The sequence below is a fragment of the Pleurodeles waltl genome, chromosome 4_1, assembly GCF_031143425.1.
Source record: "Pleurodeles waltl isolate 20211129_DDA chromosome 4_1, aPleWal1.hap1.20221129, whole genome shotgun sequence".
NCBI classification, from domain to species: Eukaryota; Metazoa; Chordata; class Amphibia; order Caudata; family Salamandridae; genus Pleurodeles; species Pleurodeles waltl.
The window spans coordinates 211,774,580-211,802,458 of NC_090442.1; the positions used below are offsets into that span (position 1 = coordinate 211,774,580).

A 27,879-nucleotide genomic window follows, 5' to 3' on the forward strand; every position below is an offset into this window, starting at 1 on the left:
GGGCATTCAAGGCAGGGGAGATGTGGGCTTGTGGCTTTATATGTAGGCGTAGTCTGGTAGCAGAGTTCTGAATCCATTGTAGTCTTTTCATGGTAGATAGAGATGACATATGGTAGGGGCCATTGGCGTATTCCAGTTTAAACTGGACCAGAGAGATAGTAGCCTAGCACTTGTGTGGAAATCCCAGGAGGGGGAAGATGCACATCAGGGTTTTCATGGTGATGAAGCTTGGATTTGCTAATTTGTTCATTTGGGCATTCATTGTTCTGGCAGCCTGTTTTATCAGAACCCATGGCTAATCCTGTTTAGAGAACTACGCTAGTGGATGGTTCATGAACTCCTGTTTCTCATTGTTTCTGGAATATGATATTAACTTCCTGAATGTTATAAATTGTCCCTGTTAAAGTGGAGAAGCATTAACAAGCTCCTTGAAAGAACACATCACATCACCGCTAGACACATCTTTCAAGTATTCCATCCTTGCCTCTTTCCTACCACTTCAGTATTATTTGGAGCCAGGTACCTCTTATTACAATGTGTGGTTCATTTTACATTCAGCTTTTTGTTGCATTCAGCCACATCTGCCAGTTTATTCATAGTTTTGGGATTATATTTCACATCTAGTAAAGAGACAATGTGGTCCCCAATATCCAACTTATGCAAGTAAGGCACTGCTTCATGTCCAGGAATGTCCACCAACTCCCCACTGCAGTTACTCCAGCTAAATAGTAATGTTCTGGTTCTGCAATGCTTACTGTTCCATCATCAGCTGGTTAGTGCTGTTGTACATCTGCCAGATCCCCATAATAATGTTGTGATTGGACTGTCTGCTTCACAAAACCATTTACTGGTTACCTCTATAGAATAGGCTGCATAAAAAATAAGAAACTAGGCAAGACAACCATTTTTGTCAGTGCCAAAGCAGACAGTGGTAACAAGGCCCAGAATGTAATTTGCCATCTTGTTACTGTGACTGCTTTTGAGATGCTTCACTGCAGTACATCATAGGCTGCATAGTAGATCTGTTCTGACACCTGAATCCTTTTTGTTTGCCTCTCTATATGTCACAACACTTGGGGTCAAAAGATATATACATTCATTTTCCAAATGATTCCTACCCCAGAGACTATGGCAATTTTTTTAAATAGCAAAGAGGGTTGAAATTCCCAGTCTAGGTTTCACACATACAGTAGGAAATCTGCATATAATGATGTACTGTGGGTTTATCCCAATAGTGATGCTAACCTCATTGCCAGTTTGTCTCATCAGGTTTGCTTGTGGTTCTATCACTAGTGCAAATACTAAAGGAGACATAGGACATCCTGGCGTAAGCTTTTCTTACTTTAGCTCAGTTCACTATTAAACACATGACATAGAGTAATTTTCTGACCCAGTTATGTCCTGTGGAAAAACTGGTTTCATATAGCTCCTGCATCAGCTTCGAAGACATGTTCTACTTTAATTGACACTACAACTTTTGACTCTGATTTTTGAAAAATAGTCCACGACATTCAGTAAGGGTGTGGGATTTCTATTGCCTAACACCTGAAATCTATAGTTTCTGACAAGTACAAGGAATGTTATTGCCTATTTTGTCTGACAACTAAATATGAAATGACAGTAAGTAGGAACCCAACTGTTCCACTTTGGTGTTAACGTATTTACAGCAGATTACAAGGAAAGGTATATTTTTTCCCAAAGAGAATGTTTTCCATGAGAGCATGTAACAGTGGCTAAGATACATTGACTGAACCCAGTTCAGTCAGATAGTATATTTAATCCAGGCCCCCTGATATACCTATGTAAAAAATAGCTATCCAGAGATTTTCATTTTTGATTTGTATTTTTGGATCATTAGAGAAGCAATTTAGCTTGAGTTGACATTTCTGAAACAAGCCAATTTTTTCTGGACAACATTTTTAAAAGTGGCGGATGTGCTGCAGTGATGATGTAACATTTCAGGAACCATGAGACCTGTATAATTTATTTTGGTGTCAAAATATAGGTTTTATGGGTCAAGTAGTCCCATTTTCCAAAATGGCAGCTATAGTAAAGGAGGAAGAAACATATATAGATATTAAGCAAATAATAATGGTTTTAATCCTTTTGTGCATACACTGAACAATGTTTATGATCTGAATGTGAAGAAAAAAAAGTTTAGCACTCCTGTTTTAGACACATTTTCATATTTCACTTTTTTGTTTCGGCAGTCGCTTGTGGTACAATTGCAGAATGTTGAAAATTTTAGAAGAGCATATAGACAGGGACAACTTTTTGTAGCACAGATTTTGCAAGTACATGTACGTGTAAGTTCTGTGGGTAGAGGCTTAAGAAATGTTGTAGGTTTTAGCACCCCTTCAAAATCTTCACAACCAAATTCAGCCACACAACATTTACACATCTTCTGATCAAATAGGAAGCTTTTTTTAATGTGTCCACGCACAGAAAATGAGGTCGGTGGGAAGTGACTTAGTGGGACTTATCTCTTAAAATCATTGTACTGATGATCGTCAAATGTGTGACAGTCAGAACTCATTTTCCATACACGCACAAGGTATTTTTCTACGTCTTTAAAGTCATATTCTTCTTCTGTCTCAGCAAATCCTTTTATAAACTTCACAGGTTCGGCAGTTAAAGCTCCAAGCTTGTGTTCCAATTTTGTTCTTAGTGACATTACCTATAAGAATATGCATTAATAAGAACACTGGGCATCTCTGGGTCAAGTTTCTTGTACAGAATATGAAGCAGGATTAAGGGACAGATGTATCATTCTTTCCAATAGCGATTACCAAATTGCGATTTTTTGCGAATCGCAATTAAGTAAACGCTACTGGAATATATGAAACTCCAGGAGTTTCATATAGCGATTCGCAAGGACTCGCAAATGGCCCTACCTCATTAATATTCATGAGGTAGGTCACAATTTGCGACCCATTGCGAATGGCTACAATCACAGGGATGGTGGCCTGCTGGGCACAGCAGACCACCATGTCTGTGATTGCTTTTCAATAAAGCAATCTTTTTTTTTAATACAGCCCGTTTTCCTTATAGGAAAACGGGATGTGTTTAAAAAAGAAAAATGAAAAGTTTTCTTTTCATTTTTTAGGAGTAGGCAGTGGTCCCGGACCACTGCCTGCTCTTAAAATATATTTTTGCTTCCATTCCCCAAGGGAAAGGGGTCCCGTTCTTGAACAATATTGCTTATACCTTTTGAATATCTCTCTACAGGAACCAACTCCTCATTGACAATAATTACACTTGTAATAATTGGAAATTCAGTGGTCACTGAAGCATTAGTAATGTTTTGGCGAGTTAACATCTCCAAGTTCATCTTGTTCAATGTTGAGGACCAGAATTTATCAAGTTGCACAGATATAGGGGTTGAATTTTTGATGCAGGCAAGGTGAATTGTTCCACTTGTAGATATTTATTTGATTCTCACATTCTTTGACAGACAGTTTAGGATAGCTGTCAAAGACAATATGCAGTTCTTGCAAGGTGCACACTGACTTTGATATCTATAGAACAGTCTGAACAACTTCTCTGAAGATTTGCATGGATAAAATCTTGACCATTCGCAACTGCGACATATAGTCCGCAACAACAGCAGTTTTCAATGAGGACAACTTTTTGAATTGAAATTCTTTAGGTGAAAGGTTTTTTCGAGTACTTGTACGAGTTTGGGCATCACTGGTTTGGTTGAAGCATCTGAGTCAAATAATGTGCTTGTTAGAAGATCATATGACAGAATGTCCTTGATAAGTTCACCCCTTTCTTTTGCTACATCCATCTCTCTATGTGCTTGCAAAATATATCTTTTGTAACCTGTTTTGTAGTGGCTGGTTGGACAAGGCTTTTACTATGGCAATTAAAGTGAAGAAGTTTAACTTTAGTGATTATGTTAAACAGCTTTTTCTCTTTCACTACAAACCTCTCCTGCTTCAGTTCTGCGTATAGTTTAGATCCATGTTCCATGACATCTAGTAGACATGTCTTTATATTGTTATCCGCATATTGTTTGGTCACAAAGTTGTGCGGTCACAGAGGCTCGGTTATTTCAAAGGGGTTTCCTTTCTTCTGCATGAAATGAAAAAGCTGTGAACATGTTTATTACAAAGTTCCCATCACTTTCCCACAAGCTTGTGGTAAGGATCTGTTTCACTATGGTCCATTAATTTTGAATTTGTCATGTCTCTGAAAACTTTGCAAACAGAAAGGACTTCATGTTAAACTAGCTGCTGATGAGCAACATATTCACTTTTACATGTCTGACTAACAATTCCCTTTAAGCTTTTCTATAATCTCTGGATCGGCTGCTCCAGTTTCGTATCTGGAGCCACAGAACTGAACCTTCCCTCTCTGTCTTTCACCACAAAATGTCTTTGGATTAATTTTGTGTACAGGTATGTTTTTTTTACCTCTAGCTTCTTTACTCTTTCCAAATACCAGGACTCATATCTCATGTAGCTTATGCAATCGAATTAGCGAAATATACTAATCAGTGACTCCAAAATCTTCACGTGCAGCCCCAATCATCTTTTCGATCAGCATGTACCAAGTTTTTCAGTAGAGCTATTGTGTAAAACATGTCCTCAGTACTTCAAAAGTTCAGATTTTTCTTCACATTCTTTGACAAACTCTATGAACTTGGTTTTCAGGTTTTCTGATTTTGAACTGAGTGTATTGAACACTGCCTGGCTTTGCATGATGACTTTTGAATGAAGTGCTTCCTGTGTCTTGTTCACTTCTGAAGTAAGATATGCAAAACCTAATTTGTCATTACTGTTCCAGAAAACATTCCTACACAATGTTGCAACAGTCTCAGATACGGTTAGCATACCTTGTAATGAACAAACATAATGAGTTCTGCTCAATACAGACTGGACAGTTTTGCTTCAGAAGATTCCAGCCTCAATAAGTGCATAGTCTATTGCATATCCACTGAGATAACTTCCTGCACACTTCAACACAACTTTTGTCATGTAGGAAACCCCCATCATTGGATAAAGATCAAAGTTTACTGGATTGCTCATAAAAATGTCAGCTAAAACACGGAAAACACCTTAATCGCAGAAAATTGGCAGGATAGGCTGGTCTTCAAGCTGAGCACGCATATTTTGGACATTTTTAGAGCTGTGTATAGTGTTCCGTAGTTTGTGACTGGAGATGGTACTACTGGTAAGAACCCAGCCTTCTTCAATGGCTACTATTCTGGGAGATCAGAGCATGCATTCCAGCCAACAGAGCAAAAGGCATTTCTTCATCCTTCAGTCTGCACCGAATAACCGACATGATAAATTTAGTTAAGTCAGCATTGCGGATCGCAGCATCAGGTAGAAGATACATGTCCTCAGCTACTTTAAAATTTTCTGATAGACTGGGACATGCTGATGGCGTGTAGTGATTTTGCACATGTGGACAAGGCAGCTGGGTTTATGTTTGCAGCTTCATTTGTTTATGCCTACAGCTGACACAGCTTGTTTTCCAGCAGCTACTTCACTGGTACAGTCTTGAAAAAGCACCATGGCAGTATCATGTGTGCTGAATGTTCCAGATAAAGAAGAGCTGTCTTCAAAATCAAAATTATCAAGGGTAGCAATTGTAAATTCTTCCCTGGTAAAGTGACTTGGAAGTGGTGTGCTGTCGGAGTCACAGGATTTTACAGCATGAGCTGCTAACAAGTTCCTGTTCTGTACTATGTCATTATAACTTGGTGATACACCAGTCCTATCCATTGAAGTGATTAGTTCTCTACTGTTGCACTTGTCATAGATTGCGTGGGCAGTCACCATGTGTAGCGGAGTTTTCTTTTTGCTGTGATGTAATTCATAAAACATGATTTGGAAAAGACAGTACATTTGCATAGCATAAGTCTGTCAGTTCATGGGACTGTCTTCCACTTCTTCACTTATATCTTCAAAGCCATCATCAATGTTGTTGGTTTCTGTTTTGAACTCAAGAACTTTAGTTTGTAACTGTAGGAAAGTGCTCCTTTTGGCATGGTTACCCTCAGACCCCAACACTTTTTGTCTGATATTGATGCTGACTTTACTGAGAGTGTGCTGGGATCCTGCTAACCAGGGCCCAACACTAGTGTTCTTTCCCAAAACTGTACCATTGTTTCCCCAATTCTAACACCCTGGCATACAGCTAAGTCACATGTAAAAGGTACCCATGGTACCAAGGGTTCTGTGGCCAGGGAAGGTCCCCAAGGGCTGCAGCATATATTATGCCACTGTGGGTGATCCCCTCGGCAATCACATGCACACTGCCATTACAGTTTGTGTGTGTTGGTGGGGAGAATAAGATAAAGTCGACATGGCACCCCTCTCAGGGTGCCATGCCTACAAACCACTGCCTGTGGCATAGGTAAGTCAGCCCTAAGGCAGGGTGCACTATACCACAGGTGAGGGCATAGTTGCATGAGTAATATGCCCCTACAGTGTCTAAGTCAATTCTTAGACACTGTACGTGCACTGTGGCCATACTGGGTGTATGGGCTGGGAGTCTGTCATTAAGAACGCCACAGCTCCATAATGGCTTTACTGAAGTCTGGGAAGTTTGGTATCAAACTTCTCAGCACAATAAACCCACACTGCTGCCAGTATTGAAGTTATTGAAAAATGCACCCAGGTGGCATCTTAGAGATGCCCCCTGTATTTTAACCAAACTTCTAGTGCAGGACTGACCGGACTGTGTCAGCCTGCCACTTCCAGGTGAGTTTCTGACCAGATGGGTGGCCAGACACAAAGCCTGCACTGGGTGTAGTGCTTCACACCTCCCCCCTGCAGGAGCTGTGACACCTGGCAGTAAGCCTTGCAGGCTCAGGCCTCTTGTTACAGTGCCCCAGGGCACTCGAGCAAGTGGAGATGCCCGCCCTACCCGACGAAGCCCCACTTTTGGTGGCAAATCTGGAGGGAAAATTAGTAAAAACAAGGAGGAGTGATCACTTCAGCCAGAACCCCCACTAAGGTGTCTGGAGCTGAAGTGATCCTCTCTTTGCACAATCCTCCATCTTGGTTTGGAGAAGACATACCAATAGGGTTGGGTCTGTGTCTCGCTCCCCAAAGGGAGTGGACACCAGAAGGGTGTAGTCACCCTCAGCCATTGGCTACTGCCCTCTGACCCCTGTAACACCCCTAACTCCAGGATTTAAGGGCTCCCCTAAACCTAGCTCATCAGATTCCTGGTCACCTCAAGAAGACGACAAGAAGAATGAAGGACTGCTAAGCTGACCTCCAGCAGAGAAGACTGAAGACACTAACTAATTTGGGCCCAGCCCTGCAGGCCTGGCCCCAGCTTCTGGAGCCTTACTACAAAAAGGTGAAGCATCCTGCAGGACCAGCGACCTCTGAAAAGCCTCAAAAGGACTACCTGCACACCAGAGGACCAAGATCTTGTGTGGAAAGTGGCCCTGTCCATAACGAAACTCCAGAAAAAGACTCCAGAACTGCCCTGTATCCGTGAGCCCTGCCCACTCTGCACCCAACGCCCACGGCCCGTGTCCGGTTAGTCACCGGTCCAGAGCAGGCCCCCAGGTGATTCCAACCTAGTGTTCACCCTGGGTTGACTCCTCCTGGCCAACACAACTCCTGCCGCCTAAATCTGGAAGACGCCCCTGACCATGAGAGAACCGGGTGAAAATTCCTGACGCCCAAAGGTACCCTTGCACTTGCAGTCCCCTGGCTTTGGGGAATCCGACCACCAGTCCAGCAACGTTCAGCAGACGGCCCTCCTCCTTGTCCAGCCTGTGGTTGTCCAGAACGACCCCTTGGACCTAGCCTGGGCATCTATATTACCCCCGGGATCACCCTATTAAAAAAAAAGCATTGAGAGCCCAATGCTGTGTTTGCACCCTGCTGCCCCTGTGCCGCAGAGTGTGTGTTTGGTGCTGACCTGTGCCCTCACCCAGTCCGGTGCTTACCTAAACCCCTGCGGTCTGCACTCTGAAGACGCTGTTACTTATCTGCAAGGAGGCCTGATTCCAAGTACCCACAGTCCCCATATGACCCCATTTTAAATCTTGCACCATCTTTGACCTCTGCACCCGGCCGGCCCCAGGTTGCTGGTGGTGGGTGTTTGGGGTTAACTTGAACCCTGTCCTATGGACATCCTCACCCCCCAGAGACTGGAACTATAAGTCTTGTACTTACCTCGGAACCGTACTAACCTTTCTTCCCCCAGAACTGTTTCTGAAAATTGCACCGTCAACTTTTAAAACAGATATGTGCTATTTTCTTGAAACCGTTTAACTTTCCAAAATTGAAACAAAGTGGTTTGATACATATGTTTCATACTTACTTGCAAATATACTTAGCTGCAAACTTAATCTTGTGGATCTAGAAATAAAGTAACCAAACATATTTTTGCTATACTGAAACCATTGATCTGGAGTTAGTTATTGAGTGTGTGCTTTCTTTATTGCCTGTGTGTGTACAACAAATGCTTTGCACTATCTTTTGATAAGCCTAACAGCTTGACCACACTACCACAAAAGAGAGCATTAGTATCATCTACTTCAACCTCTGTTAAGCCTCTGGGGAACTCCTGGACTCTGTGCACACTACATCTCATTTTGATATAGTATATACAGGGCCAGCTTCCTCCAGTAAGTTTTGCTTTGTTGATATTAAACAATGATGTAAAAAAATGTTAAGACAACATCAGGCATTCTTGTTGACTCCCATGATTTACGGAGCTCTAGGGCATCACAAAATTTGTCATTAAGTCCAAAACCTAAATCTTTCAGGGCTTTTCTTAAAATGGTTCCTGTGGATATTATTGCATCCTGTGATCTTATTTTGGCAGCAAGAACTTCAGGAGTCAAATCAGCTGAGAACACCATAAGTGGCTCATTCTTTCTGTTATACTAAAAAAACAAATTCTGCCATTGTACTTTCTCACCAGAAAAATCTTAATTTCATTACTAAGGATCAATACAGTTTAATAAATGTTGACCATTCCCTGATCTCAAGAGTGGCTTTAAAACTTCATTTTTTTCAAAGAGTACAAACTTAACTGAAGGCTGTCGGTTACATGGCTGCTGAGAGCTCATTGTGCATTCATGTTTTCAAATGTATGCAAGAATGCAGTTCCGATGGGCATACAAATCTGCCACAAATACATTCACCTCGCTGTTTAGATCAGCTACTCGGATGCAAACTTCATCTTGGAAGAAACTAGCTGCAGAGAACATGTTTTCCCTTTGATTCTCACATACTCTATGCTTTGTTCTTTTATCAGTCCCTTCGGGCCTTGTTCTAGCTAAACTACAGATAACACATTGAAGAGCCTCTGCTTTCTGATCAGTTGTTGGAAGTGGACGAGGGGTAGCCATCGATCTTCTAAGTGGATGGGCATTGGGTTTGGTTGTTGTTGCTTTCTCGAAGACTCTGGTTGTTGTTGTGATTCAGTGGTTTCTACTATTTTTTGACAATTTTTCCCAGGCTTTTTTCCATTGTTTACGACTTATAGCACTTGTTGTTACAATGATAAAATATTTGACACTCATCACCGATTAGTTTGAATCTTTTGTGAAATTTGCCTTGCTGTATATCTGCAGCATCTCAAGCTCTCTTCCGTCTAGCCACAGTTGATGTTAGCTTTTCATTCTGATTAATTTGGCATAGGACACATTTGTCTTTGTTGAAGGAGTCCTCAGATTTTGTAGTTAGCAACACTCTGTCAGGAGGTAAAGATCCTCTGATACTACCTGCTTCGCTCAAGTTTACAAATTTGAATCAACTGAAAATCTGAAACAAAAATATTAAAATAAATTTACAAATATGATGACTAAAACACATCATTATGGCGGAAGGGTTGCTCTGATGAGTTATTTTCGGTCTCTAAAAGACTACTTGACCCTTAAAACATATGCTTTAAAATCTAAATGAAGTATATAGGTCTCTTGGTTCCTAAAATATTACATCACCACTGCAACACATCTGCCATTTTTAAAAATGTCCAGAACAAAATAATAATAATTCGGCCAGAATAAGCAATGTCTACTCAAGCTAAAAAACTTCTCTAATGATACAAAAACACAAATCAAAAGTGAAAATCTCTGGACAACAATTTTTTACAGAGGTATATCAAGAGGCCAGGACTAACTGTATTCAGTCAAGCTCCACTGGAGGGCTCCTGAGTTTATAAAAATGTGTCAGTGAGATTCTCTGCTGCACTTTCACTTCCATATATTATTAACTTACATGCCATTGGGTCTTTCAAGCCACTGGCAGACTGCTCCATTAGGTCCATTCCCGCTAGCAAAGCGTTTTTAGCTAGTATACTTAGTGATCATGCTTTATTCCAGTTTGTAGTACATGGATTAGCACTTTATTATGAAGAACAATTTTCCTTTATTTGAATGGAGACAGACAAGATTTTTTCAAAACCGGTGATCTATTGTTACTGTAGGATACCACAGCACCATTCTTTTCACATGATACATGAAGCTGCAAATTCCACTGTGCATTTCTGTATTTTAAAATATCTTTGGATTACATTGACAAAATTGGTGGCAGCAAGGGAGGCAGAAAATAAATCTACTGGCATGTTGTCAGTGACGGACACACACTGCACTGTCCCACTGCTAATAGTTACATTATGGCCATTTATGTTCGTCCCGAGAACAAAAATGTTTTTACATTTGCTTTCTTTTATTGCAAGGTGTTTGTATCCTGCAGGTGTGTATACTACACCGTCTGCTAGAATTGGTGCAAGGCTTTCCTTTTGGACTAATCTTTAAATGCTATTTAATTTATGAAAAATGCTTCCTGCTCAGTTGTAATCTGTAAATCATATCAGTTGGTAGCCTGCATAGGCTCTCTCATCGGGTACTAGCAGGCAGTGTATATTTTTCTTTATGAGTGTTTCTTTGCAACGTTAAGAATACACTTATTGTTCTGTATAAATTAGCAACTGCTCCGTGTGGATACCATTTCCAGTCTTGAGTTTTTGTTTAATAACCTAGTGTATTCTGGGAATTGTAGTATTCAGTCCTTTAAATACATTAGATGGATAACAAACCAATATAAAATTCAGACAAATTCCCCCACCGTTTGTTGGCACCTCTCCATAGTAGTTGTTTAGTTTGGTCGCCAACTGTCTTGGAGTTTGTCTTCTCCCACTTGCTCTGCCTCAAAAAGGCTGGTGAGGTGTGAGGGATATTGTCACTAGTGCAGTATGCTGTGCCCTATGGGGTATTGTGTGCAGACATTTGAGGGGTACTTGAATAAAAAAAAATCCTTCTACTGTATGGTCTTCTGTCAGGTGCCATGTCTCTTCTGAAAGACCTCCAAAAGTGTAGGATGTCCTTTGCTCTTGACGTTTCCTGTCTTCTTTAAATTGTTGCAATGCTTCATCCACTGCTGTGCCAAAGTGATGAGCCCCTTGTGAAGGGAATGTTATTACTGAGGTTTTAATCTTTTGTTTGAAACCTGACATACACAGCCAGAAATGCCTTCTCGGCACTGTGACTGTGCACATTTGCAGTGTTTGTTGCACCCAGTGCAGGCATGAGGCAGGTGATGGTAAAAACTACCATTCAGGAAGCAAAAAGTATTTTTCTCTGGCTGTACTTTTTGGGAAGATGTTGCATCAGCTCTTCAATATCTTCCAACTTCACTGCTGATTTCCATAGCGTTTCAGGAGTAAGCTGGAGTCAGCAGTCCTGCACTGTATGGCTGACCGCCCCCGCCAATTTGCTTCCTTAGTCTGGAATGGCCACACTGATGTAGGCATGTCAACCCTCTTCCTTTTCTCACAATAATGTGGTCTGTCTCTGCATTGCCCTTTATGTAGGTAGGGTCTTAAGAGGAGTGCATATTTTCTCTCCATCCAGGGAGTCACTACTTTCGCAGAAGATCCTCTAAGAGCTTTCCTTTTTTGGCCTGAATGCTGAGCAACACTGGCAGATTAGCTCTTCTTTTAGGATGGCATTAGGGTGTACAGTAAGAAGTGCTACTGTGTAACCCTTTTCCAAATTCACCTCAGACCGTGCCACTGTTCCTTCGATGAGCACACTGTACACTGAATGTCCTCTGGCTGTGATGTCCTCAAGAGGTATAAATCTACAAGCTTTTGCCAATCCCCTCCAGCCTCAAGATATTGGAGGAGCCTTGTACCCACTGCTTCTCCACACAGAAGAGTTCTGCAGACTTGGAAAATGGGCCACCAACAATAATTAATCTAATAAGAAAATGTCATCCACAATATCGCAACTCACTTATCAGAGCAACAACAAAATGTATGTGAGGTGTTCTAATTTTATAAATGAAATACAAGCATTAAATGTATAGGAGTTCAGTCATTTTATTATGAAAAGTAGAAGAGTTAAACTTCTATGTCAGCAGGAAGAATTGTGCACAAGAAGGAGAGAATGCTGTTTATGGTAACTGAAATATGTGCAAAAACAGGCTGGTGTGTACGTGCCACAAGCACAAAGACGCAGAGCTGAATTCAGAAACAATCAACAAGGAATCCAGTTTAATCCACATAATCCAGTATTTTATTGAACTTTCTCCGATGTTCAGTGTTAAATGCACAGGCGTCATGTATCCAATCTTCAAATGTATGGGAAATGCCCATCCAAGCTTCCCCCCCCCCCAACATGTGGAAATACACTCAACATTCTGCATGTAAACCCAATGTATTTCTGGTTTAAATCTCTTTGGCAGGGGTAACTACAACACATTAAAAAAACCATCAGCAGCCATTAGTATCCTTGTTTCTTTGCACGTCGTTGGTCTGGCTGATGTAGTAGGGTGGTATTGTTAGTCTTGAAATGGGACTTAGAAGACAGGGGCTTGGCTCTCCTGGACATTCAACACTATTATTAAGCAGTGAATTTACAGCATGCCGCGCAGCGCTTATCTGAAATTAACAACTGGGAAAAAATGTGTCTGTTGACATGCTGGGTGAAGACACCCTGGTGCGCTTTTTGATGTGGGGTGGGTTGATCTGAAGGCCGGGTCCCATACTTGGTAAAACAGACGGCGGCGATTTAGGCACCAGTGGTCAGGAGTGTGCTGCGCAGGGCCCACTTTGACAAGGAGCTTTGTCTTTGGGCTTTTGAGCTGTTTTGGGCGATCAATGAGGATATATCCATGGAACAATGGAGGGTGGGAGGTTACCAGGTGGGGGACATTTATACCAGGGAGGTTTTCATCACCTTTCAGGAGGCACAGGAGACATTTGCGGTAGAACTGGGGTGTTTCCTACATTATGCCAAACTGGAAAGCACCACTCGGGAGGTGTGGAATGGGTTCCCGGCAGCGCCGCAGCCCTCTCAAATGCTAGGTGGTCTCCTCCAATGGAGGGTGGGGAGGCACCTGATTACCTTGTGCTAAAAAGCGATTCGAGGGGACATGGCTACCACCCCTTGTGTTGTGCAGGGGCCTGGGAGAGAGAACTTGAGCTCATTGAAGATGCAGACTGGGCACACATGTGAATTGGTGAAGAGGGTGTCCTGTAATCATAGATTCAAGTTACTGCATTGCAACTTTCTGCATTGCACCTATGTAACTCCTAGACAGCTGAATAGGATGGACCTTTCCTGGGAAGCGTGGTGTGTGCGATGCAGTGAGCTGGGGGCAACATTTTTGCACCTGGCGTGTGCGTGCACTAGGGTTCAGGGTTCCTGGAGGGGAGTGGTGCCTACCATTATCATGACTACGGCCATAGGGATCCCTCTGAATCTACTGGCATGCCTTTTGGGAGTGGTAGTGAGATCCAAGACAATGGCAGTCAGGACGCTCCGAGTCTTCTAGAGGATTTCCAGACCCGCAGGACACTCCCGGCACAGAGCACATGGGCTCCTGCCGCAGCTGCCAGGCCTCAGCAGGCTCCGCAACACAGGAAGGCAATCCTGCACCCCTTATGTCCAAAATTACGCTCACATGGCACTAGACCGGTGTGGGGTGGTCTGTGGTGGCAATGCTACCACCCAGACAACTGGATACAAAAGGATAACGCCGGATGACGAGGAGCCTCTCAGAAGCACGTCCTGTTGGCCATCTTGCGTGGCCACGCCCCCAACTTTCTTCCTCTTTATAGGTTTGTCCCTCCCCTGGAGCACGGCCACACTACTTGTGTCATTCTACGGCTCATTTGGAGGGGGTATTTTCTTTCTTTTTAAGCAATCTACATCAGTGTTTTTACTTTACTTCTCATGTATTCCTCCCCAGTCCCTGACGCACATCTTCCTCTGTCGTCAGTATGCTTGCCCCAGCTGCTCGCACTCACCCTTCATTTTCTGTTGGTCCCCAGCCCAACCTCCACTGTACGTGTGGTTGCCCCTGCCCCCAACACTGTCCCTGTGCTTGCCACCGGTCCTCGGTACTCCATTAGTTTGCCCCCATACCACTGTCCATGTGCTCCCCGTGTCCTTATCTCCCGTTCTCCCTCAGCACTGCCTCTAGTAAGCACAAGGCTAAAAATGTACCCAAAAAAACTCTCTAACACGCTTATTTTTAATTTAAAAAAAAAAAAATGCATTAGCGCTGTGGTGCAACATTTGCTTTTTTTTAAAGCAGTTTTAGCCATGCCGTGCAACATGGCTACATAACACTACCAAAGTCACCAGTCCTTAGACAGACTAATTGGCGTTGCCAATGCTTGTTTGTTTTCGGAGGATGTTAGTGCACTAGATTGCTGCCAAACGTATAACTACACGAAAACGATGCGTCAGAACATTCAGATGGGCTGCATAGATACCGCGTGCTGCGCAGCTATTTTATTTAGACAGCATAGTGCGCAACGTACACGGGTCACTGCGCACTAGGCTGTGTTTACCGCATACACGTGCACAGCAGGGACGAAGCCCCACTCGCTGCGTCTACCTCCCTGCAGGGTTCTAGACCCACAAGGCTCGCCCCGCCCTCGCTGGAAATGTCTGGAAACTTCCGTGACCCGCCTCCTTCCTCCACCGAGGAGTGGAAGAGCAAAAGCTGCAGAAAGAGAAACGCAGATGTGGAGGTAGCTCGGTTGTGGACGGGTCGACGTGTTTGATGTTGAGGACCCAACGAGAACGGTTGCTCCGAGAGTGCCTGCGTCACCCCAGCGTTCGGCTTTTATGAAGCGCTCTGTGCGCCAGCATTTCATTATTGGCCGGTCTCCCTCTTTTTGACGCCGCTTCGCAACCTTCCGCTCTGAAAAGCTTTTTTTTATTATTAATATTTTGGTTGAGGCGTGTTGAAACGGGAAAAGCAGCTGAGTGAACCGATCCAGAACATTTCGCCCTGAATATTTTCCGACCCGACCGAGAACTTTCAAAGAGCGCCGCCTCGCAACCGTCTACGATAAACTGCTCTAGCTTCGCTGAGTGCCTCTACCTCCCGTCCGCCAACGACCTATCCCGACCGGACTGGGTGCCCGGCCACCGCGTGCCCATCTAGTCCTCTCATACTGTACTTTGAGGGGCGGTTGCCGTAGGCTGTGGGCGTGTTACCCGGAAGTAGACCGGGGAGTCCGGAAGCGCGTGCGACGCTGTAGCTCGGCTCTTCCCACCCCGTGCAGCGCGAGCGCAGGGGACTGGGTGGACTAATCTCCTATCACGGTCTTTCGCACCATGACCGCCGAGGAGATGAAGGCTGAGGCCCAGCAGCCCTTCACCGTGGAGGGGGTGGACATCACTCCCAAGCAAGACGAGGGTATACTGAAGGTGAGGTGCCAGTGTGGGGGAGCGTAGGGGGTTGAATGCGCCGCAGAGAGCTGCGTAAAGATTCTTGTTTGGGGAGGGTGCTGCGTATACAAATGTCAGTGAGCCCACCGCAGTTTCTGCCGATTCCCATGCACGACTCTTAGCCTGACAGGGGTCTGTTCGCCTGACAGGGGTCCTGTATCCAGATACCGCCACGCTCACACTTGACAGTGCCTACTCCTTTCCCTTAACCCGACACTTTGCTCCTCATGTCTGACAGCAGCTGCCCTTGCACGCCTGGCCTCTACGCTCATCCATTTTTTTAATTATTGGGGTATACAATAAAGACATTTAGGAAGAACTCAGCAATTTCACTTATTGTAAGCTTTCATGCTTACTAAATATTATTGTCTTATGGCTTGAGTTGCACAGTTTTATGTATCGAAGAATCAGTACATGGCAGGGATGAAACAATGACGTAGGCATCGGCAGCCGACAGGTAATTGGTAATGTTTATTGCGAGTATTTTGTAGTTTCTATTTAATGTGATATGATGAAATTACCCTAATTATTATATAATGTAGTTGTGCCCGTTTAAAAAAAAAAAAAAAAAAAAAAATCACTGCGACTTTGCCAGAAGCCTGTATATATGGGGATTTGGGGGAGGTGGTGAGCAGTATCTTGTCACCCTGGAAATTATCATTGAAAGTTTAATGGCTGCCGAAAGACGTCTTCCAGAAAATATTATAAATTAGTATCACAAGCCTTAAAAAAAAAAGTGGTTTGTCCAGGTTTGCGGACTAATAAATTATGTTGCAATTTACTTTCTCAAGCCTTTTATGCTATAAGTCGACCCCTCTTTTTTACATAATTGTTTCTGTCGTTAAAGGTTTATAGTATTAAAAACAATTATCTCTAAAGACAATTGTTTCCGACTCCATTATCTATGATGTAACGTTCGCGGTTGCTTTGATGTAATTCCGTCCAGTCTGATATCACGATCTTTTGAGCATTTCCTAAAACTATGACTCTATAAAATGAACGCGGCCTGCAGAACGTTTTTGCCCTGCAATTGGGCATCTTTAAATACCATTTTTCTGGGACACCAATTTGTAAAATGTTTGATCTGGCAATGTTAGACAATTTTGTCCACCCCAAGTACCAGTTTGCCAAGTTGTGCAAACACACCAGCAGCCACGTCTGCACCAAGGATAGCGAAAGCACATCTGCACCTTGACTCCCTGGGCAAGGTAATAAGAAACTGACTGTTGACTCTTAGTCTAGGGCCCGCAGAACCTTCAGTCCAGGTAGGCTTCCTGGAACTCGCCCTGCAAGTGCCCGAGTGCCCACTTAGGTTTATTTTCTATTGAATTCAATGAGAGCCATTTAACCCCTTCGCTGCCAGGCCTTTTTTTTTGGGCTATTTGGAGCAGTTCGCGTCTGAGCCCTCATAGCTCTTTGTACATATAAGCTACCCACGCCAAATTTGCGTCCTTCCCTTTTTTTTTTCCTCCAACATCCTAGGGATTCTAGAGGTGCCCAGAGTTTGGGGTTCCCCTGAAGGAGACCAATAAATTAACCAAAATACAGTGACATTTTGCTTTAAAAAAAAAAAAAAAATTGGGAAGAAGGGCTGCAGAAGAAGGCTTGTGGTTTTTCCCTGAAAATGGCCTCAACAAATTGTTTACAGTGCTAAAAATCACTAACTTTTAGGAACAGGCAGACTTGAATCAGAAAAATGAAATTTTTACATTGAAAACTGACATGTTTTTTAGAAAGTGCCTAGCTGTGGATTTTGATCTCTATCTCAGCCGGCACCTATGTAAACCTACCAAACCTGTGCATTTTTTAAAACTAGAGACCTAGGGGAATCCAAGATGGTGTGACTTGTGTGGCTCTCACCAGGTTGTGTTACGCAGAATCCTTTGCACACCTCAAATTTTGGCCAAAAAAACAAGTTTTCCTTGCATTTTGGTGACAGGAAGTTCTGGAATCTGAGAGGAGCCACACATTTTCTTCCACCCAGCGTTCCCCCAAGTCTCCCAATTAAAAATTGTACCTCTCTTGTGTGGGTAGGCCTAGTGCCTAAGAAACGAAATGTCCCAAAACACTTACCTGGAACCATCAAAATTATCAAATACAAAACTACCTGTTTTTGCGGGGGGGGGTCTGCATTTTTTGCCCTGGGCTCAGCAGCCATGCAGGGAAACCTACCAAACCCAGACGTTTCTGAAAACTAGACACCCTAGGGAGTCCATGGAGGTGTGACTTGTGTGGATCCCCCAATGTTTTCTTACCAGAATCCTCGGCAAACCTCAAATTGAGCGAAAAAATCAAACATTTCCCACATTTCGGTGTGGGATCACCGCACCGGGACACATTTTCCTACCCGGTTAAAAAAGATACCTCACTTGTGTAGGTGAACCAAGTGTCTGTGATAGGGAAGAGCGAAAAACTTGTCGAAACTAAAGGGGAACCTAGTAGGCTTCCTAAACCCCCCCCGTGGTGTGAATCCGGGATAATTGCCCCATCTCCCCACTGGTGGGCAGAACAACTTTGTATGGCCTACCCCCACCCTCTTATTTTTTTTGGGAAAAAAAAAAAATCTTCTCTAGTCTCTCATGGGCTTTCTTCTGCCACCCCACCTCGGCAGATGAGCCTTCCAAAAATAGGCCAATGGCCAACAGTAATGTGCCCCCATGGGGAGCGACTCTTGCCCAAGGTGCCCCCCCAAACAAAACATACACACTAATCCATGGTGCCTAAGTGGTTTCTGTCCTCCCCTGGGGCATATCGGCCTAATAGAAATAGGCCGGTATGCCCCCAAGGGGAGCAGAAATGGCCTAAAATAAACCCCCCCACCCCCTTTTTAAAAGGGGAGTGATCCTTGCCTAAGGAGTCGCTCCTCTTGCGTGGAATTGAGGAAAAAAAAAAAAAATCCCTGGTGTCTAGTGGTTTCTGTCCCTCCCCTCTCCCCGGGGCAGAGAAGCCCAATTATGATGGGCCGATCTGCCCCCAAGGGGGGCAGAAATGGCCTAAAAACTATTTGCCTCACCAGGGGAGCAACCCTTGGCTAAGGGGTCGCTCCCCACGTGTAAAACATAAAATAAACAAAGAAAAAACTGTGGTGTGTATATATTTGTACTCGTGTGAATATAGTCTGCTCCGCTGTTGCAAATTCCCTTTGCCTATAACCCGTTTTCCCCCACATTGAAAGACATGTTATTCTTGCCAGGACTACATTTCCAATCTTTTCCACTGCATGAAGAGACTGCAGAGGAGTTGATGAATCTTTTTTAAATGTCAGTTTGTGGGTAGGCACACGCTGGAAGTGTATTCCAACTTGGACACCTTATTACCTGCCTGCTTCCAGCTCCTACATTTATTTAGTATATGTGGAAGTGTGGAAAAAGCAGAACCTTACTAGGCCCCAAACCATTGCATGATGTCTAATATCTAATATATCAATCATATCTGTGTGTGTTTTTTTTTTTTTTTTTATTAAATGGGCTTTTATTGAGTTTTAGATTATAAGCTTTTCCATATTTAATGGTGGTGCACATCCTGTATCAAACTAATTTTGATAACCTTTTAATGTATGAGTGTAGTAATTCATATAGATTCATGTGTTTACAACATATGAGAGCATGCAAGTAACCTTATTTCTCTGGTGAGCACTAGACAGTAAACCATTGCACTATTAAAATCCGCTAAAAGGATGTCTACTTTTCAGTTTAAAAGAACGTTCCAGTTGAGGCAGATTGGAATATTCACATAATAATAGTCATCTGTGCAGAGTCACGTTTTAAAATGCAGCTTTTTGCCCTATAGTTGAAAGAAGGAGCGTCCTTGCAAAGGTCACCTGATTTCTGAGGGAGCTAAATGTTTTGAGGTTGTCCTTCACTAAGTCTTGCTTGGAGATAAATTGCTACCCAGGCACAAAAATGTATTGCCCTCTCAGCTGATTGGACCCCATGTTTTTTTTAAAAATATGATATATTTTTTTTTTTTAAAGGGGGGGGGGGAATAATGAATTAGGTTGACACCTGCCGTTTAAGGCGATGTGGTATGTATTCTGCCCGGGAGAAGGATTCACCATGCCTTCGCTTCATGTCACAGCCATATTGCTGGTGGTTCTGTGATAAGCACAAACAGAAGGGGTTGTGAGGCATTCCTGTCTGGTTCCTCCACCCATCCTACCAATAGTAGAAATAAACTTTCCCAACCTAATCCTAGCCACAGGGTCTGTATAGAGTAATTTCACAACACATGGTGCATGATTGAAACCTAAATTTATGAAGCACTTCAGAGAGGTAGCTCCATACCAGTGTATCAAACACCTTCTCCTTGTCCAAAACCACTACAGCAGTGTAGGGCCATGTCATTGGGGCCTCCTCTATAGCGGGCTTAGTCATTTCATTTGCTCTTGTTTGTGTCATTTAAAAATCCTTTTTTGCTAGTGGTTGTAGGAAGGTAGCCTCTTTCTATCCTTGTTACCCCCACTTTTGGCCTGTTTCTGAGTATATGTCAGGGTGTTTTTATTGTCTCACTGGAAACCTGCTAGCCAGGGCCCGGTGCTCATAGTGAAAACCCCATGTTGTCAGTATGTTTTTGATATGTGTCACTGGGATCCTGTTAGCCAGGACCCCAGTGCTCATTCGTTTGTGGCCTATATGTGTTCCCTGTGTGATGCCTAACTGTATCACTAAGGCTCTGCTAACCAGAACCTCAGTGTTTATGCTCTCTCTGCTTTTAAAATTGTCACTGCAGGCTAGAGACTAATTTCACCAATTCTGATTGGCACACTGGAACACCCTTATACTTCCTTAGTATATGGTACCCAGGGTATTGGGTTCCAGGAAATCCCTATGGGCTGCAGCATTTCTTTTGCCACCCATAGGCAGCTCAGACAATTCTTACACAGGATTGCCACTGCAGCCTTAGTGAAATAACGTCCACGTTATTTCGCAGCCATTTTACACTGCATTTAAGTAACTTATAAGTCACCTATATGTCTAACCCTCACTTAGTGAAGGTTAGGTGCCAAGTTACTTAGTGTGAGGGCACCCTGGCACTAGCCAAGGGGACCCCACATTGTTCAGGGCAATTTCCCCGGACTTTGTCAGTGCGCGGACACCATTACACGCGTGCACTACATATAGGTCAATATCAAAATGTAGCGTCACCATGGTAACTCCGAACATGGCCATGTAACATGTCTAGGATCATGAAATTGTCTCCCCAATACCATTCTGGTATTGGGGGGACAATTCCATGCATCCCCGGGGCTCCAGCATAGAGCCTGGGTACTGCCAAACTTACTCTCTGGGGTTTTCTCTGCAGCTACCGCTGCTGCCAACCCTCCGGCAGGTTTCTGCCCCCCCCCCCCCCCCCCCCCCCCGGGTCTAGGCAGCCCAGTCCCAGGAAGGCAGAACAAAGGGTTTCCTCTGAGAGAGGGTGTTACACCCTCTCCCTTTGGAAAGAGGTGTGAAGGGCCTGAGAGGAGTACCCTCTCCTGGCCTCTGGAAATGCTTTGAAGGGTACAGATGGTGCCCTCCTTGCATAAGCCAGTCTACACCGGTTCAGAGATTTCACCCCCCCAGCCCTGCTCTGGCGGGAAACTGGACAAAGGAAATAGGAGTGACCACTCCCCTAACTAGCACCTCCCAAGAGGTGCCCAGAGCTCCTCAAGTGTGTCCCAGACCTCTGCCATCTTGGATTCAGAGGTGTGAGGGCACAATCAACACCTCTGAGTGGCCAGTGCCAGTAGGTGATGTCAGCGACCCCTCCTGATAGGTGCTTACCTTTCTCTGTAGCCAATCCTACTCTGAGGGCTATTTAGGGTCTCTCCTGTGGGTATCTCACCAGATAACGAATGCGAGTTCCTCTGCACTTCTCAACAAAACCTCAACAAACTAGCTAGAAGACTACCAGCAACATAGTAGCGCCTCATCCTGCCGGCTTTCTCGACTGTTTCCTGGTGGTGCATGCTCTAAGGGCTGACTGGCTTCACCCTGCACTGGAAGCCAAGAAGAAATCTCCTGTGAGTCAACGGAATCTTGCCCCTGCCAACACAGGCACCAAACTTCTGCATCACCAGTCCTCTGGGTCCCCTCTCATCTTGACAAGAGTGGTCCTTGGAACACAGGAGCTGGATCAAAGTGTCCCCGACAGTCCAGTGGCCCTTCTTTCCAAAGCTGGTGGAGGGAAGTCCTTGCCTCCCCACGCCAGACAGTAATCCTCTGTACTGCGTGAAGCTGCTAGGGCTTCTATGCACTTTTGCAAGACTTCCTTCATGCACAGCATAGTCCAGGTCCCCAGCACTCCGTCCTGCATTGCCCAACTTGCTGAGTTGGACTCAGACTTTGTGGGATCCCCTTCTCCTCTAAGGGGCGGCCTCCTGGTCCTTCCTGGGCACTGGCAGCAACCAAAATCCTCAATTGCGACTCTTGCAGCTATCCAGGCTTGTTTGCGGTCTTTTTGCGTGGAAACAACTCTGCATCCTCCAGCACGCCGTGGGACATCTTCTGACGAAAGGAGAAGTTCCTTGCACGTTCTGTTGCAGAATCTTTGCCTTCTTCCACCCGGAGGCAGCCCTTTTGCACCTTTGTCCGGGGTTTAGTGGACTCCTGCCCCCCCTGGACACTTGCATGACTCTTGGACTTGGTCCTCTTCCTTTGCAGGTCCTCCGGTCCAGGAATCCATCTTCAGTGCTTTGCAGTCAGTTGTTGTCTTTGCAGAATCCCCTATCTCGACTTTACTGTCTTTCTGGGGCAGTAGGGTTACTTCACTCCTACTTTTCAGGGGCTTGGGGTGGGGTATCTTGAACACCCTTAGTGTTTTCTTACACTCCCAGAGACCCTCTACACACTACACTAGGCCTGGGGTCCATTTGTGGTTTGCATTCCACTTTTGGAGTATATGGTTTGTGTAGCCTCCAAGCCTATTGTCTCCTATTGCATTCTATTGTGTCCTACAGTGTTTGCACTACTTTTCTAACTGTTTACTTAACTGATTTTGGTTTGTGTGTATATTTTGTGTTTATTACTTACCTCCTAAGGGAGTATATCCTCTGAGATACTTTTGGCATATTGTCACTAAAATAAAGTACCTTTATTTTTAGTAACTGAGTATTGTGCTTTCTTATGATATAGTGCTAAGTGGTATAGTAGGAGCTTTGCATGTCTCCTGGTTCAGCCTAAGCTGCTCTAGCTACCTCTATCAGCCTAAGCTGCTAGAACACCTCTAATCTACGAATAAGGGATATCTGGACCTGGCACAAGGTGTAAGTACCACAAGGTACTCACTATAAGCCAGGCCAGCCTCCTACAGTGGTTAGTCATGCCTCTCTATCCTTCCTTTTTCTGTTTGGGGGCAGGGACCAACTACTGTATAAATACCCTTTTTTTCTGTCTATCCCTTCTTTAGTGGACTTTTTTTTTTACCCTTTGTTTCCTGCTTGTGTTCAGCGACGCTTCAGTTTTTATTTGCAGAGCCTTCTTGCTCTCAGCTTAGCTTCACTTCCCCGCAAACAAGGATGTAAACCGGGCTGTGATCTTGGTGACGTTTTCTCTTGATAGGATCTTTCGCCGAGTGTGCCTGCGTGCGGTCCCCAGTGGTGGGAGTGACTGGGCCCGCTTGTTATGGAAACTATTGCCTACCTTATAAAAGCACTCAATATGTGTTATTCAGATAGCACAGTCCTAGCTATAAAGCCATTTTAAGCTGTATTACAGAAGGAGGTCACACAGTGAGGGGGCATGAGACATGCTTATATTACATATTACATACAAACAGTAAATTGGACGGATTGCTTCCTTAGGACTAACTGTGAAATTTCTGCTCTGTCAGTTTGCACAATTTCTACAGAATCCACCAGGTGGAGGAAATACACCACAGTCTGCGCTGAGTAGGCTGTCTGCTGGTCACGTGGGAGCCAGGGCACTGCCTGGCTTTCGTCTCCTAGCAGGTACACTGCAGTATGTGCCCACTACCTGAATCCATCATTTCACCTCCAGTACTAATTTATAAACTTAGCTCGTGAGATGTAACCAAAAATGAAAACGTTCCCTTTAGCCTGCTCATGCCTCAACTTGTTCTATATAAAATAAACATCCAAGTGTTTGGGGCAATGGGAGCGGAAAGCAGGCTTCCCATAAATCTTCACTTGCCTTGTTGAGTGACCACAGTAAAACAGCCTTGTGAGAGTGCTGTGCCAAGTTTAAACTTGGGTACTGTAGGAAGCTGGCCTGGTGTGTGGTGGGTACCTAAGGTACTTAGAACCTATACCAGGTCCAGGTATCACTTATTAGTGTAGTTTAGGCAGTCTCTAGAGGTAGCTGTGGATGAGTAGCCAAGGCTTATCTGGGAGACATGCAACGCTCATGCAATACCCCTGTAGACAGACAGCACTTGTACACAAAAGAAAACACTCAGTGTTACAAAAATAAAGGTATTTTATTTTAGTGACACAATTACCAAATAGTACTATAGAGGTAACCCTCCAATAGGAGGTAAGTAACACACTAGGTATGCACACTAGTAATCCGCAATAGGCATAAAAAGTGATAGAAAACAGTGCAAATGCAAAAAGACATTAATGATCCAAGGGGGAGCCCAAACCATAGACTTAAAAAAAAAAAAAGAAAAAAAAAAAAAAATGAATGCAAATGCAGGACCCCCACCTAGGTAAATGGGATGTGTAGAGGGGAGCGGGAGGAACTAGAAAAGCTTAAAGGTAAGTATCACAGTGCCCCCCAGCGACCAGGAAGAAAGAAGTTACTGTGTTTTCCCCAAGCAACCCAAAAGGAAGAAAAAGAAGAAAATGCAACACCCAGACAAGATTGTAAGAAACCACCGGTGGATTCCTGAGGAGGTTACCTGTGGAGGAAGGGGACAAACTCCAGAAGTCACAGAAGAGTCCAGGGGGAGCAGGAGCTACTACCCACCCAGATGTTGCAGGAGTTGGTCGATGGTAGGATGAAGACTTGTCAGGAATGCAGCCCTGGAGCAGGTGAAGAGTTCTAACGGATGCAGTCGACGCCCTACGCTGGATAGAAGATTGCAGTCGGTCAGTGGCATGGAATAGCCACCAACAAGCCTTGGCATAGGCAAAAGTCACAGTGAAGCACAAAGTGGAGCTGCCGGGGACCAGCAAGGCAGCAAGGCCCAGGAGGACTCAACCTCCCTGGTGGGGGGAGGAGGGGGGGGTAGAGTCTTGGGGGGACCCTCAGCAAGGCAGAGAGTCCACAGAAGAAGAGGCAGCCCCCACAGGAGATTGACTGGATGGGGAGCACCTGCATGGGAAGGCAAGGGCTTACCTCCACCAAAGTTAGGCAGCTGGCAGAGAGGACCACTCCGAACCACCCCCTGTGATGCATGATCCACGCTGCTCAGGTGAGAGGAGATACATGCAGTCTGTCATTGTTGCAGTTTGTGCCTATGGATGCAGGGGAGTGACTTTCACCCCAAGGGAGATTCCTTCTTACTTCTCATGCAGACTGAAGACTTGCTGCCCTCAGGATGCTCAGCCGGGGAAATGTTGCAGAAGCTGGAAGGAGCCATGGAAACAGTGTTGCAAGCAGAGTCTTCTTTGTGGATGCAGATTGTCGGTTCCTGAAGGATCCAGCGCAATTTCAGTGGCTAGAAGTCAAAGCAGAGGTTGCAGAGGAGTCCTGCTGGAATCCTACAAGCAGAATCTGAGGACCCACCCAAGAGAGAGACCCTAAATAGCCCTGAAAGGGGGGATTGGTCACCTAGCCAGTTGACCAACTATCAGGAGGGGGGCTCTGATATCACCTGGCTACTTGGATGCTCCCAGAGGTCCCCGCCAACCTTGGATTCAAGATGGCAGAACCCAGGGACCCTCTGGAGGAGCTCTGGGCACCACCCCTGGGGCAGTGACTCCCCTTTCCATCCCCAGGTCTCGTGTCAGAGCACTGAAAGGGGGAGGGGGAAAGAGAACAGGCGAAAAAGATATAGCACAAATACTACACCAGTTTAAAAATTACACTGTCTTTCAACAGATTATTATACTTCAATGTATGCAGAAAATTTGACGACGCAAGTGTGAAGCGGCAGAGTTTGAATTTACTATATTACTTTCCGTATGCTCCCTTGCATTGTTGGCATTTTTTGCACTTGAATGGCATGCTCCCACGCAGAAGATAGTACCCACAACTGCTTGCCCTCCCGAACATCACTATTACGTTAGCACCCCACAAGGAAGCCCAAAGGGTGGATTATATGAATAATACTTTTATTAAAATGAGGGCGGTTCAGCATATTTTTAATAAATCTGATTGCTATGTTTGTGGGTTCCTTCCCCATTCTACTGAGAGTAGTATGCCATTTGGTACTCTTCCCTTTTCATTCAATGGTACATGCAGGATAAGTCAGTTCATGGCAGAAACAACACTCCTTCTAAAAAGGTCCATAACAAAGGAAACACCGGGGATTCTTGACTTCCTGTTAAAACTAAATAATACATGTGGAGGAGGGGAAACAGACTGAAGGAAAAGGAAGATGAAAGTTATAACAGCTCCTACACCACATCACAGATAAGGAAGGGACTGCGAACTAGAGTAAGTGACCAGTGTGAAGGCCCCCCTCTGTTTCTCATGCCAGGGACAGAAGTGGATTGGTCAGAGTAAATGTAGGACATCAATACATTTGAATGAGATAGGCCCTCCTGAATTTGCGACGACATCAGTCACAGTGTTTGTGTGTGGGGAAAAAAATCTATATTCGCCTCCCACCAGAATGGTCTGGTGCTTTCTATTTAACCTTTCTTACACCCCCTGTTTATATTACGTCCCCTAGCTACCACAGAACAGGTGAGGTAGCCACAGATTTCTTCCTAGCCCTGTTCTACCCAGTAGGAGCAGGTCTGGCGAGTAGACATTAGGAGACTCACTTGTGTGGATGGAGCTGTCATAAATGAAACTGCAGGCGCATTAGCTAACATAACTTGAGATGCAAGCCAATAGGTTGATGACTCTTCAACACATGGTTGCCTTGGATATAATACTGGCTGACCGTGGTGGTGTATGCGCATAATTGGGTCTTCTTGCTGTGTATATATACCGGATAATGCCTCTTCTGTCCACTTGGCAATAAATAAATTACATAAAATAGAAGAAGAAATACACCAAGATACCAGGACATGGACCATGTCAGGATGGTTCTGGGGAATTCTTACTTCTTGGTGTTGGAAAGTGTTCATAGGACTACTCATAATTGCTGGAGTAGTGCTAGGATGCTGCCTCTGTATAAATTGTCCCCAAACTGGTTTTAGCTAGATCAGCAGGATGCAGATTGCATTATTAACAGGAACTGTTTCTGCTGACAGGATACAGATAACGTCTTATCGGAAAACATTTGCAAACTGCCCTGATATAGGCAATGTCTCCAATGAAGCGCCTTGAGCTAACAAGATACGGATAACATCTCTGGGTCAAAATATCTCAAAATAGGGGAAGTAGCAGTAAAAACCATTGGTTAAGTGTGAGCAAACAAATTCATAGTAAAGCAGGTCTAAAGGTCCAACAGAACTGCTGTCACAAGCAAAATGCAGCCCTGCATGTAGTCCATACATTTAGAAAAATCAAATAGCATACAAAATGGAGCCCTCATGTCAAGTTAAGAACTTTCCGTTTCCACACAAGGCTACTGCCCTGATCCTATTAGGTTTGTCTGCAGCGTTTGGCACGGTCTCACAAACTTTTGCTGCAGAGACTTCATGAAATTGGTCTATATTTGAAGCTCTTCTTCCTTTTTGAAGGATAGGTCCCAGTCGGTCAAGCTGCCTCGTTTAAAGTCCAACTATGGTATGCCCAAATGTGGGGACCCTCTGAGATCTCCACTCAGCCTGTCCCTGTTTAATATCTGTGTGTTCATTAGCAGGTATTGTCAAGGCTTGGGGCTTTGAGATTCTCTCCTATGCTGATGACACTCAGCTTCCTATTTCCATGGGGGAGAAACACATGGCAGTCGTATTGGCTGCCTCTCTGAAGTCACAACTTGGATGCAATCCCAATGCTTGAAGCTAAACAGAGAAATATTGCTCTTTGGTGGAGGAAGCAAAAGTCTTGAATGATTCTTGGTGGCCATCGCTTCTGGCTCTGTGCCCATACCAAAGATGGTGACAAAGAACTTTGGTTTTATACTAGATGATATCCTGTCTATGAAAGACCAGATCGAAGCAACATACGGTGTATGTTTTGGCCTTCTCTGGATGC

General features: G+C 44.4%; 1 protein-coding gene across 2 annotated transcripts in view; it reads left to right on the forward strand.

Annotated features, from left to right (window-relative positions):
• Positions 1-14,684: 14,684 nt before the first annotated feature.
• Positions 14,685-27,879, forward strand: part of FKBP4 (FKBP prolyl isomerase 4) — a 195,798-nt gene continuing 182,603 nt past the window's right edge. Inside the window, exon 1 of one of the 2 annotated variants that reach the window (XM_069228152.1) lies at positions 14,685-15,661. In XM_069228152.1, the coding sequence (XP_069084253.1) occupies positions 15,569-15,661 (93 nt within the window). In that variant the 5' untranslated portion in view covers positions 14,685-15,568. The remainder of the gene's footprint in view (positions 15,662-27,879) is intronic. The other variant, XM_069228153.1, reaches the window with a different exon arrangement.